Genomic DNA, 14545 nt, shown 5'->3' with positions numbered 1-14545 from the left:
GGGAAAGTGTTAAGAAGTGCTGTGGCTTCGGGGGATGTTTTTATGTTTTTAGATTGCATGAATCCATTATCCGTTTCCGGTCTCCATTGTCAACATCATGTATAGTGGATAATTTTGGAGTGCAGCTTTCCTTTGGCATCATGTGGCTTAAACACTTCACTCCTTTTGTATCGGAACAAAAGCAAATGGTCCACCACACATCAACGTAAAAGCAATTTATATATTTGTATGTTTGAGTGGATGTTTTTATTTTTATAGCTAAGTGTTCGGGCCAGTGGTTATTCTTAAAGATTATATTTCATTTTTGTTTCATTTTAATTCCTTGAGGCTGGCAGATGGGCACACCTCCAAAATCTGAACAAGTAGGGATTCACAATGGATGCATAAGCAAAGGGAAGTTCACCTTTTGTGATTTTGTTTTTTAGGGGAAAAAGGTCAACATATGATGCTCTAAGGAGACAGGGCCTGGCCCTGCAGTAGCTCTTACTGTCTGTCCATCGGGAACATGGTACCTGAACATAGATCAAGGGATTGTTCACACACAGTATGTGTTTCTGTGGTTTTGTTTTAGTGAGACATTGCTGAGAAAGAATGCCAGTGTGTCCTTACTCCCTCCTCCCACAAGAAATGGAGCTGTTTTACTTTCTGTGTGTGTGATTTTGCTCGTCCGTTGGACAGCCTGCTGAGGAATGCAACTAGAGATGACTGGGCGTTGTAATGTCAACAGTCATCTCCAATCTGCTCACCAAGGCCAAGTCTAAAGAGTTATGGACATTGTTTTTTATTTATATATATATATATATATATATATATATATATATATATAAAACCTCTTAAAAGAAATTATGTGCTTGAAAAGAGGCCACACATCTGAGTATGCTACATGGCAGCAGAGGCACTACTTAAAACCAGAACAAGAAATCCATTCTCAACTGATTAATCATTTCAAACAGCAGGTTCAGTGTGACAGACTATTTTCACTGATACAAAGAATTTCCATTTGAACAAGTCTGTGCTCTTCACAGCCGATGGGACATTGTGCCGAAAGTCAATAATCCAGTAGCTGTGTTGCACAGACAGAGACAGCAGCTCACAAACTACTTTGTCCTTCACTGTTTTGTTGTTTATTGGTTGTTTCTTAACCTGGTGCAAGCTGCCACCATCATTTTAAATTCAGATTATATTGGATCATTTTACTGGTGTGCAGGTGGGTATTTCACAAAGTGAGCTTAAAGCACAAATATGGACTCATCTTGTCCATTGTCTGTATCATGAAGGGGAGAGAAATTACATTTTAGTTACTTAGTTACTCCCTGTTATTGAAGCTAATCATTTCCTGTCAATTGATGTAGAAATAAATGTTATCATGAAATCATACAAAACTTATAAAAAATACTTTTGATTAATTGTATCCTTTCTTATGACTTTGCCCACTGCATTATTTTTCAAGCTTTAATAATGAAAAAAATGTTATTTCTTGACTACCAATATAAAGTGGCAGGAAACAATTTAAGAGAGAGCAAAATCGGTGTGATCAGATGACTGTGGGCCTAACTTTGGTGTCAGATGTCTAATAAATTTAATGGCCAAGTTACATTTCTGGATTTGTTAATGTGTGATAGTGTTGTTGCCTTTTTTGGTTATCATAGCTTCATAAAACTATGCTATCTCTTTTTTTGGCCACGGAGAACACAGTGCGTTCTTGTTTATGTTTTTTCCTTTTTAAAGATGCATTCTTCTCCTTTGCTTGTACATCATTGTACAACACAAGCTTCACTTCTTTAATCCAAACTGGAGAAGTTTCAAGTTAGTTTTGTGATACTTATCTAAGCCAGAGGACAAAGTTACATTTAATTGATAGAAATGTTATGGATAAATTTTCCTTTTCTTGTGAAGGACTCACGATCTACCGTGTTTGTGTGTCAGAGTGAGAGAGCTTCAAAGATCATTCATGTGCAGAGATGGAGGCAACTATTCGGCAATGTGCTCTATAGAGCTGTGTATTCACAAATACAAGGCTCATACAGTGAGTACACTGAATGTACTCGGCCTCTCCCATCAGCATGCTTTGAAACGTTTGTGTTCCAACAGCAGATTGAATTTCTCTTCTTTCTCTCTCCCACTTTGTCACTCTGTATGTGTGTGAACTAAACACTCACTTGGTGATACTGCAGAAACGGCACTACTACCTTGTATGGTCAGATGGAGCAGCAAGCCTTTATACACAGACACACAACGTCCCATTTATTGGAGTCAATTTACCTACCCACTTTTGACATGAATTTGCTTTTAGATTCTTCAGCGGTCACTGAACGCTGCTTCTGTAAATCCAGAAGCAGGAATTGGAGTGAAAGTGTGAGCTTTCTGCATCTGCTCTGAGACTGAGGCTTGAGCTCGGGGTCAGGAAACCCCCCCGTTTTCCCAAATACGATTAAATCTCTTGTTCTGCTCTTCATTCCATGGCATTAACTGGCCACCATCTTCCTCTTAATCTTTTCAGTCCTCTCTCACAGTTTCAAGCACACGCACATACACACTTGCACTGAATGCGGCCTGTGTTTCTTCCTGTGTACATGCATCTCTCTGTCACATGCCAGAGGAAAGTTAATGAACAAATAGGCTCAGGCTTCATATATCATTTGTAAACACCATCATTTCTTTAGTCTGCATGCGTGTAAATTTGTTTCAAATGATTTTCACATCTTGCAGACTTTTTATCTTACACACTTTTTGCTCGCTTACACACTTCTATATCTTCTGCATGCTCACACAGTGCACACTAGGGTTGGGTAATGTTAAAATTTTCCAACTGGCCACTCAGATTTTCACATTAAAGACTGTGAAGAACAAATTTTACTGAGACATCATGGCACATAGGCTGCTTTTCTTCAATTAAACAAAATAGATCACCTTGAGATCTTAGCTGAGCAATAAGCTGTAGGGGCAGGCTGAACGGCTGTCTCACACTATTAGAAAAAGAGTCCCATAGCGTTGGATGAAGGACACCTCCGCTTGCAGCTTCCAAGTGAACAAACGGGTGGGGATAACATGCTATTAAATGATCACGGAGCGCAATCGCACGTACAGTTTTGGGTCTAGTTGCCAGATACTATTATGCTATTAATAAATTGATGTTGCTTTTCGGTGCCAATCGATTGGACAGCAACCACTAAAGACGGTTTAATTGTCATTTACTCACTGCACTATTTGTGAAAGACGGAAATTGATGCGAGAAGAACGTGCTCAGCTCCAACTGGCAGTTCCTATTGGCGTAAACTTTGAAGTGCACTTTACAGGTTAATTATTTACTGAGTTGAAGACCACTAATTAACTAAATAAAATGACAAAAATTGCCCCCAACAACAACCCTCAACCATAGTGCACACACATTCACTAGCCTCCCTATGACCCTTTCACTCCTACTTGGTCAGACATGCACACGGCCAGCTGTCACTGTGTAGCCTTGAAGTCTCTTGAGGAAGTCGGCAGAACTGGAATGTGGATGGGTCAGATGTGCTCTTGATACTGCTGCTGCTTTAGGCATTCACTTTCTACCATTACTCATCTTGGAGCAGATGCAGCATTGACATGAATCTTAAAGTAGACAGTCAACATTGGGCAAAGGAAGTAGCTCGTTTCATGTGCAAATATTGATTTAAATTTGACTTTTTTTTTTGTTTGTTTGTTTTCTTTAAGTTGATGGGGCGGTTGATTGATTTAATTTTTTTTATATTGACATTATTATTATAACTTTTTTATTAATGTTATAATTTACTCTCACATCTGGCAAAGAAAATCAGGAAATTGTCACCAGTGAGCAGCTGGAAGATGATTGTTTTGTTTTAAAATGTCTTGAATAACTGAATCAATTATCATAATTGCTTCCAATAATTTTTCTGTTGATTGACTAAACACTTCAGCTCTGATACAAAAAGGCGCATAAGGAAAATCTTGAACAGCAGAAATATGTTCCTCATTTTCCTTCACTGGCATGTGTTTGTATTTACCTACAGTTTAGGCACGCCATTAATCTGTCCACTCCTAATGTGTATTGTCTTTTTGCTCTTTTTATAATTGCAGCATTGTGAGAGTAGTCTGGGGTAGATCTACAGATGACATTAAGCCTGTGCATCAGTATCAACTGCCCCCCTCCACCACCACCACCTCCAGCAGTCTGCACAATGCATTCCAAACCCCTGCCATGCTCTCAACACAGCTAAATCCCTCTCTGCTTGTATTAGACACAGTATTAAAAGTGACCCATTTTGTCAGGCACCACAACTAATGTCTGGACGTGTAGAGCAACAGACTGAGAGATGGGGTACAACAGATGTAATTTAACTGCCTCAAGACAGGTCAGGAGTAAGATTTAATGACGCATAAGGCCATATTTATTTATTAGAAGAAGTGGAATGTAAATACCACTGAGGGCACTGAGTTCTTTCTCCGTCTAGACCGACTCCCTCTTACAATCTTACAAAGTGGTGGCTGCATTTATAAACACACACCTTTCTCCTGCTTTGGCTGAACATATACTGCTGCAGCTTTGTCATCTGTCGTGCCTTTTGTTTTGTCATCACAATACTTGCAACTCATTGTAATTGTCACCATGGGTATTGAGCTAATTGTGATATTAGCTATGTGGAGCTGGCAAGAAAGAAGACATGCTGCATCCTCAATATGGTTTAAATCTTCAGTGAACTAGGATTTGTTATGCAAATGTGGACTGAGAGAAAGGGAGACAATAGGTTTTTTTTTTTCTTTGTATTTCATCAAAATGCATGAGGCTGTTATCTTGACCAGACAGACCATTTTGAAAGTGCTGCTGGTATTGTTGTGTAGTCATTTTTCTGAACATAAAATCTGGAACTCTGACCCAGCATATCCCCAGCTAGGTGTCAACAGCTTGAAGATGCACCAAATTGAGTCTAGTATTGGTGTCCAGTGTGACATTTTCTGATGGATATAAAAATGAACACCAAGGCTGCAGAGCGGTCTTGCTGTTATTTATTAAAACATCACAATCTGTGTGTGTGTGTGTGGATAGGATTTGAATGATCCATTCACTTCCTCTGTGCTGCGTCACATAGTTTTCAGCTGGTCAGAGATGATGCCTTTACTTGCCCAGAAAGGGGTCATCACATGAGGAATGTGATTCATGCTGCTGTCTGCTAAGCCCCTGGCATTAGTAGCTGGACTGGCAAAACTGTGCCATGCCATGCACGTCACAGTGCCAACCGAACTCCCTGTCTCACTGCTCCCTCCTGTCTGAATAAACTGGGTGGGGTTCATTTACAAATGGATCCACCAACTTTCTTCAAGGAGCAAGTTTGACCTGAGGAGCCACCTAGTTAGCTTTTCTAGTTGGTTTTCTTTTTGACAATTTGTACAAAAGTGATATGAAAAGAAATAGATTTGTACTTGCTTTTTTAAAAATTAGATCTCAGTTGTATGGTTCCCAATTTGCTAATGGCTTCATACCATTCTCAGTCCATATAAATCGAGTGATGATAATGGAGCTGCTCAGCACTGTCCCAAGGGCTCTGCACATTGGTTAATTCACCCTAAGGCTTGACATTTTCCTAAAGAAGGCACAAGCCAAACATTGTGTTTTCCGCCAGGTTACTCTACACTACTTGGCTTCCTTTTCTGTGTGAGATTTGTAACTACAAGAGACCACAGGAGAAGAATTACAAAAGAGGGCAGCAGGAGTGAAAGCTCAGTTGAAAGGTGAGGCAAGTTCAACTTGTAACTTTTACATGGCTGAACTGAAGGGGTATGAACTAATTATTTTATATAAGAGATTTGGGTGTTTCAGTGGCTGTACAGGTGTGGGTGTTGTGTGAGGGGCTCTGTGAGGAGGTGTGAAGTTGTGTATTCAGTAGTTATTACTCATCTGGCCAAATGAGTCATTCCAGGAGTGGCAGCAAATGGTCATTAATGAAATTGTCATTTAATTAATGAATCTTTGCTTTTTTTTTTCCAAGCTAATCCCCAGTACATTGATGGCAAGTCTTACTGATCTTTATTACCTTGTAAACATAAGTGCCAAAGTAAAACAATTTTGGGCTCTGGGAGAAAAGTGCCTCAGTATCACATTGCCTCAAATGTTAATGTGTAACTGGTGAGCAAACTGTTTCCCGACCTTAGTACAAGAATGTGTGCTGCTTCTCCAAAAGAATCAATCCTAAAATGTCTGTCAGTTAGACATGAATACAGATGCTTTAAATAACTGCGTTTATCATAGTAAAGGCAGAATTAGGTTCTAGTGTTCCTCGATTATTATTCTATACTGTGTGTGTAAATGCAGTCATTAATCTGATGTTTGTGGAACTTTGCCATTTTCCTTAGATGTTTTTAGTCATGAGGCTGAATGGCTTGCATATCATACAACATCAACAGACATGACCTTAATTAATTTGTGCTGATTTGCTGTTGTGGTTTGTTCAATCTTACTATTACTCTTGCTTTTCTTACCTTGTAGTAATTCTGAGCTGTCAACATCTGTTTGTGTGCCATTCCTTTTCTTCCTTCAGCCTTTTATAAATCTCTTTTCTCTCCCCCTTTTTTAAAGCTTTTGTTTTGTTACATAGCTTTCGCTTCCTTAGATAGGTCTTTGTTGTTTTTCTATCCATCTCAATCTTTTTTGTTTCCACTTCAATCCATCTCTTGCACAGCTTGTTTCCTGGGCCATACAGAGCCTCTACTGGCTAGACCATCTGTGTAGCAATTTACTGGAAGCAGACCTATTAGTAGTGGGAGGATGGGACTACGGAGTTGAGAAGAACAAGTGGCTATAGGAAAAAGGAGTGGAGTAATCGGGGGGGGGGGGGGGGGGGGGGGGTAAGAAGCTATTATGGTCAAAGGGGCAGAGGAATGGGGAGTGTGGGTGGAGAGGATGATTGGGGGGAAGGAGAATAAACCAGAACTGATCCGGGAAAAGCTCTGTCCAGTCAGAGAAAGAGGAAACTTGACTGAGGTTAATGAATTCAAGACCTATATATGACTCTTCTCGCACACATGCTTCACACACCGCCCTTTGCTTTCATTTTCTGCTGTCCCTCACTGCAGCCTCTTATACTCTACATTAATTTCAGATTTTCCACTTGTGCTGTGAAGTAAGGAATTTCTCAGCACACAGATCTCTTTTAAGCAGTCTCTGGGTGACTTGATTATTACCATCTGCATTTGCTCAACATAAAGAAAGACAATGGCCAACAAATGGGCCCTTTACTGTTTGTTGTCCATCTCCTCGCTCTACTCATTCTGTGGGCTGTGTGTCATGGCAAGAGATTGTGAAGCTTCTTGGCTTTCAGTACTCCAAACCACAGCTTTTTCCCTTTTCAATTTCAACATGCTGGAAGCCATTTGGAGCACAGTCACAAGTCATCAGTTTTTGTGTTTCTGCCCCATAAAATGTGCGGATAAAAAAGTCCACTGTTCCTTTTATTCTGGTGTTTTTAATAACGATTCTTAACTTTATTTTGCTGCGTCATGCATTATGATTGTCAGTTATGTGTTAGATGAGTGTGGAAGAGTGACTGGTTTAGAGAAGAGGTTATTTGGCATTTCACACTGCTCACTTCCTGTTTTTCAGATTCCCCCAAATTCCACGGAGGCCCCTTACCATAAATGGAATTTCCTTTGGCCAACAGTGGCATGTTTATCATATGACTTCATGAGTAGTGCAACATGGTTGAATTCTGCATTTAAGAGATTCATTCTTGTTTTGCTTTTAATTCTACAGGACATTAAGGTGTGAGAGGAACTGGCCATTCAAGACGAGTGTGAGCAGTTGGACCCTACTTAACAGCAGCAACATCAGTGTCCACACCTTAGGAGGAGGGGATGAAACCGGATGGGGTTACCATGGAAACCACGGAGCCCACTGAAGCTGCAGAAGTAGCAGAGCCATCTTCATCGCAGGACAACTCAACAGAGCAAGCATCATCTAAACCAGAGGATGCTGCGACTGATGCAGTGCCCGCGGCTGCTCCAAAAGCCAATGGCAAGCCAGTGGCAGCAGAGCCCAAAGTCAAACTAAAAGCCGTTGCAACTAAAATACAGCCCACAGCCAAATCTGTAGGGGCTTCTGGATCCAACTCACGGCCAGGTACTGCCTCGCACCGTATGATGAATAATGTCAAATCCTCCAACAATGTCTCTGCAGCTGCGGTCAAGAGAACAACAACGACAACCGCAGCAAAAGCATCAGCAGCGGGAGCTGTACCTAAAAGACCACTGGGTGCAGCAGCGGCTTCCACCACGGTCAGGAACCAAAATCGAGTGCCTGAAAAGAAGTCTGTTGGACCTTCTGGGACTACCTCTGTTGCTGCTTCCACAGTAACAAATGGTACCAAGCCAACAACAGTGAATGGCACTAAGAGGAGACCAGTGGCTGAGACTGCTAATGCAGCAAGACCCAAAACCATACGTGAGTCTGAACAACAAAAGTAAAATGAATTGTGATTTAAATTTCTGTAACTTGATGTAGTGTTTGATAGTATTTCAAATTTTCTTTTTGTTCTTTTTTACTTTAACGACCTGACATCCATTTCTATACAATCTCATCAATCATATCATCTTCTCTTTTTTTGCAGCTGCTACCAGCAGACCAATGGTGTCCACTGCCCCAAAAAACAGCACTTCGACTACAACAAAAGCCGGCAGTGCTGCTGTTTCAAAGACCACAAGGTATGCATGCCTATCGCAGACGGGCAACAGGTGCTGAAAAGTTTACAGGCCTAATGGCACTGTGTGTAATGCCCTTCTCTCTCTCTCTCATTGTGTTTCTGTCTCTGAGATCTGAACTTTTAATCCCCTTACAAACTGGATGAGACTGACTGTTTATCTTGATGCCCTGAAAGGGAGCAGCGGAGAATGATGTCCATTGTGGTCTTTGGGCTGTTATTGAGTCAAATTTCACTTCGAGTGTGAGTCATGTTAGCAGAAATAACCTGAGACAGAGGGCCTTAACAGAGTCGGTGATACTGAAGAACTACCGCTTTGTCCCAAACGGACCCCCTGGCAGCAACCAGCCCCACCTCCCCAGGGCAGAGAGCTATTGACTTGGCTCATAATCCCTCTCATACTGGACCAGTGGTTTGGACATGGAGTGATGTAGTTGGACTAGACTTGCTCAAAGTGGTGCTCTCAAGTGATCATTTAACCGTTGTAGAATTTCATGGTTGAGATTGTTATTTACTGCCATTTCAACGAGAAAGCTTTTGTTAAAGACATTTTTACTTGACAGAAATTTAAGATATCCTGATTAAATTCAGGCTTCTATAACCAGTTGCCAAACATAATTATTAGCTGAAGGCCAAAGCTATAGCTACAAACCCTTTTTCTTCAGATGTTTGTCAAATTATGTAATCACAACTTGAACTTGATTACTGAGATACTCATTTGTGGAAATGAAGTGATTGGTCTCTGAAATTTAGAGTCAGGTCCATAATTCACCAATCCAACATCTTTCCACAGGATGTTTTGTTCTGTACTGAGAGGCCTGATTAGATTCTGCCTCCACTTGTCTTCCCTCTTAATGTTCTATTATTAAATAAAGGAAAAATGTGCTGCATCACTCTGTTTTCTGAAGCAGAAGAGGGTCATTGAATTGTTTCTTTTCTACAAGAAATAAAATAAATGCCTCTTTGTGTGTAACCAACACCAATTTCTATACCTCAGCTCTATTTTTATTGTTGATTTATAGATTCTCCAAATTTCCTATTTTAAACAGCAGACAAAGCTGGGTTTTTTTTATTATTTTTTTACTGCGGAAACAATTACTTTCATGATCAGTTTAATATAACAATTAATTCAGCTATCTATTAATCAATTTATCGTTTAGTCTATAAAATGTTAGGAAATAGTTACAAATTAAAATGGCTGCGACAGCTTCCTGGACTCCAAGGTCTTTTTGTGTGACGGATGACTTGATACATTGATCAATTCAGCGCAGAGACAGCTATCACAATCGTCTTGAAAGTGATACCAATGTCCATGGTTTTAACAACAATGACCAATGATCACTTTTATATAGTACTTAACAATGTGGCACTATGTAGACTGGAATTATATAGGTCAGACTCAGAGTATTACTCTTAATGTTGTGTATTTTCTGTGTGTGTGTGTGTGTGTGTGTGAAGAACCTCATCCTCTGAATTAATCAGATGAGGCATTGAAGTGTAGGAGACTGATTACAGTAGCACATCATCCTTATGTGACCGTTCCTGGCTTGTTCACCAGGATGTGACATTAGACACTTGCCTCTCAGCTTGAGACATGGGCAGCAGAACAGGAGAACAGCAGCAGGTGTGTGCCCTTGTGACAGACAACGCATGTTGCATTTCGTGCCACCTGTGTGTGATGGCAAAGTCAGCAGCGTCTCGAAATCCTTTGTGTAGCAACCGTATCGGTGGTGTGCATTTCAGTCAGTATTGGTGTTCTTGCTGGCTCTCTGGCAGAGTGGGACACTAACACAAACGGATCTCTCAGCTCAAGCAGTGACTTGCATTAGTCGTGACACTTAACACAATGGCACTAACCTTCCATAACAGCACATCCAACAGAACTGAATGGTGTTAAAGGATTTGGCAAACTACCCAAAGGAGATTATTTAGTTGCAGCACAATAGGTCCATCACTTCTTCCTTGTAATTTTGTAGCCATTTCTTTGTAATTTCAGCCACGCCATTGTTTCTCATGTTGCTGCGACAACAGCAGTCATGGTGGCTCAAAGTGCAACATTTTCAAGTATCTGCAGGTAAATATTGTTCAAGTAAACTTGTTGTGGCAAACAACATAGACAGTAAAGCCTATTGTAAGGTCATCATGCTCAACAAGCATGTTGTTGTTGTAGTGGCACACACTGCCTGTGTCCAATGGAAAGTCCAGCCCCTCTCATGAAGTATTGATGTTAACTGGTCCAGAGGGAGAAATGAAAACGTATTGGGTTTTAAAAAATGAGCCTCATTCAAGAAGGGCAAATGAGATTTGGCGATGGGTTCATCTATGAGCCCCTAGAAATAGGATTTGTGCTTAGGCAAGATGACAATAAGATTTCATAGGATATGATGGTGCACAGTTATGAGGCAAGGCTGTTTCAGCTGTGTTGCCATTTCAGTGCGTTAGTTAGACTGTGTAACATGTGAAGATGGACAATTAATCTGCATGACAGGAGGATGTCTCTGTCCCAGTGGTCGATGAGAACCCTTGATAACTGGAGTCGAAGCCAAATGTTGTAAAATCTGGCACCTGCTTTGCTCTGCTCTCCTCCAATGATGAGTTATGGTGTCCTTGCACTGACTGAGTAATCAGTCTTTGCCCACCCCACCCCCTCTTTCAGTCTCCCTTCTCTTGCCCCTCATCCCTCTTTTCTGCCGTCTGTGCATGTACAGTGCTGGGCATTTGTCCAGGATCTCCTCAAGCCCTCCTTACAGCCTAACGTCCAATCCAAATGATGTAGCATGCCTTCATGTTGCTGAGCAATCTGTAGATTAATGATTAATATTCAGAGTCGCAATTGGGAATGCACAGAATTGCAGGGGCATAGTACTTTTTGTCTCTCAGATACAGTATTTATTCTCATTCAAAAAACTGACTGTGCTGTAATGGAGAATTTATCAAAATTACACCAAATACAAGAATGGCTTGGCTTTGTGCAACACACTTTATTCTCACTTTTAGCCCATCACTTTGTTTCTCCCACTGTCTCTTCTCCTGATTTCTTCTGTGTTGTTCTATTGGAGATAAAACTGTGTCACTTCTCCCCGACAGTCTTGGCAGGGAGCAGGATTACTGGCCTAACGGAAAAGACCCATGGCATCTATCACAGTGACAGTGGGTGCCTAGGGCCTCATAAGAGCCAGTGCTGTCTGCCCAGCTATTGCTGGGCTGCAACACTTCATCTAAATTCTCCACTGAGCTGATTCAGGGCTCCACTCTTTATTGTCAAGGAGATAAGTGTAGGCCGGCACAACCCTAGGAATGTGTGCTCCTCTCCGGAGGGAGTAAAGCAGCTGGGTTTGGACAGCCTACAAGCCAAACAAGGTATTGTTAGGGTGCTTTATTTCCATTTGTTGTCTCGGAGGGGGCTCTTGAAGTGATGAGGGGAGAACGGGTGAGAACAGAAGAATGTGTACTTAAACTGCATTTTATGTGTAGGATGATCTTACTGCAACAGGGATAAAGTGTACACCCTGGCCAAACCAACGTCTTTCTCTTTGGCTTGATTAAAACAGAATAATTTAATCCACAAGTGAGTATGCAAAGGAGTCTAGCCTCCCAGCTGTGTGTTTTTTTTTTTGTTTTGTTTTTTTTGTTTTGTTTTTTTTTAGAAGGAAGAAAAGGAAAGAGAGATTCATGGATGAATGGATGGTGTAGGTGTGGCTTCACCAAAACTTTCCTGACTCATGTTTACACTTTGATTTTTGGCCAAACAGATGTCGCAGCTGCTCAGTATGTTCATGCCATTAGTGTGTTGTTTTGCATCTGTTGTGAACATTTGTGAATATTGATTCTAAATTAAAACATAGAAAGCCCATAATGTGTAACAGTGTCTCTGTGCTGACCTTTGCCCTTAAAATCCTTCAGATGGGTGTGTTGTGCCTCTCATCCGCTCTTTGGACCGTTGATTTGTATTGATTTCAACCCTCCGTTGGCAGGAAATGTAATCCATACTGATATACCAACAACAGAACCACCAGCCAACACCCACAGACAGTGTGTGGAGTACAGGCATTAGTGGGTCTGTCTATTCGTCTGTGTGTCGTCCCCTCTTGATCAAACTTTTTATGAGTTATGACTCATCGTAAAACAATGGAGGGAGGGGTTGGGTGTTTTTGGGGTTATATTGTGTCTGCGACCTCCCCTTACCCTCTTTATTCCCCTTTACTCTTCTCCTCATTTCACTTTCCCTCTCTCCCTTCAGAGGAAGCCTTTCACTCAGTGCTGTACACCTTGATTCTTATACTTGAGTGGTCATGTCAATCCAGATTTTGCTCACATATAGGGTTAGAAAAATGACCTTAATTAGCTGCACTTCACATTGCAACCCAAATCTTTTGATGACAGCCAATTACACTATCCCATAGCTTTGAGTCCTTGTCTGTGCAGTGGCTGTGATCTCAGGGAAACAAATGGTCATTGTAATGGTTAATGTAATGTGGGAGCGGCATCTGTGTGCTGGCATGCTACTCCACTGAAAGCCATCAAAGTCAGTGTGTGTTTGTCAGTTCATGTCTACATCACTGACCATATCGGCAGACCAAGAACTAAAAGAAGACATAATGGAGATTACTGTAATTGGTGATGGGGTTACACAGTTCCTTAAGGCAATTCCATGTTATTATACAGCTCTTGTTGTTCAAGTCAATCTGTCTGATTAAAAACAGATGTCAAATTATTTACATTGGTGAGGTTTTGCATTGTTTTTGATCACAAGGGATCAAGTGTAGAAATGAGGACTAGTTCTGCCTGCGGCTGACGAATCGCTCATTTCACAGACATTTGTTTGTAGGTTAGCCAGTGCAGCAGTGCATTGCAGCACAGACTATGTCAAATTCTTGGAGCCTGACAAGGCAAATGCATTATGTTGAGATTTCACAGAGCCCAGTATAGCATAAGCAGATTTTTATGTAGGTTACTGCTTTTCATATCACTGCACTGAGAGTATGATGCACAAATGCCATGTTACATTTCACTCACCTCAATACACATCTCTTTCTGATTGTCAAATTTAATACTATAACAGGATTTTGGAACTTGGCTGTAGTTTATGCTGCTTGTTTCTGTTGAGCTGTTCAGAGCAGGTCTGTTGTTTTTAGAGTAAGACATGCCTGTTAGGCCTCCATGTGGCCCTCAGTGAGGCCCTGAAAAGCATAACTGAATAACATTACAAAGTATTTTCTCTATTTCATAAGATGCCCACAACTATATTACAGGTGTGGTATAGCTTAAAAATATAAAGAAATGTATTATTATTTGAAAAGGTTGGCTATTTAAATTGTATTTTATTTACCAAAAGGTCAAATTTGTCAGGAAATCTGTTTGACTGCACTGTTTCTTCCAGCGTAGACAAAGTTGCATCTGTTCAAGTTTCTCACATGGGCAGATGATGCAGCAAGAACAAAATATCTGGAAAAATCAGTGTCCGAAGAGAAACATGGCCACACATCCAAGCACTTTTCAATCAGGAAGCAACATATTTTATACATGTCATTGTAATTGTTATCCTAACTATCATTGCCAGTACTGCTGGCATGAGATTGGGATTTGATGTAGATTGCCACTTGATCTTGGGCTGTGCAATAAATCAAATTAATTCAATTTTGCCTCCTTGCAAATGTGTAAAATGACTGCATCATGAAAATCGAGTTATAACGATGCACATGCAGCAAAGGCCCGTGGGTCGGACTCAAACCCTTGGCAGTTGCGGTAAAGATGGAGCATAAGTAGTATGCTGTATACTGGTGAGCCACCGGGGAGGCGCCACAGATGGCCCTAAAGCATTAAGTGATTTATAGACAAGTAACAAGGAAAGCCTT

At 40.9% G+C, this 14545-nt stretch overlaps 1 protein-coding gene across 2 annotated transcripts in view; it reads left to right on the top strand.

The window, feature by feature from the left end:
* The window catches only part of prr36a (proline rich 36a), a 35007-nt gene that overhangs the window by 9460 nt on the left and 11002 nt on the right, over nt 1–14545 (top strand). For both annotated transcript variants that reach the window (XM_056371296.1, XM_056371295.1), the window contains exons 2-3: nt 7748–8434; nt 8601–8694. In XM_056371296.1, coding sequence (XP_056227271.1) covers nt 7849–8434; nt 8601–8694 — 680 coding nt within the window. In that variant the 5' untranslated portion in view covers nt 7748–7848. The remainder of the gene's footprint in view (nt 1–7747; nt 8435–8600; nt 8695–14545) is intronic.

This window comes from Seriola aureovittata, chromosome 3 (genome assembly GCF_021018895.1).
Source record: "Seriola aureovittata isolate HTS-2021-v1 ecotype China chromosome 3, ASM2101889v1, whole genome shotgun sequence".
Taxonomy (NCBI): domain Eukaryota; kingdom Metazoa; phylum Chordata; class Actinopteri; order Carangiformes; family Carangidae; genus Seriola; species Seriola aureovittata.
The sequence above is the reverse complement of the archived record's forward strand: the minus strand, read 5'-3'. Positions and strand labels throughout refer to the sequence as shown.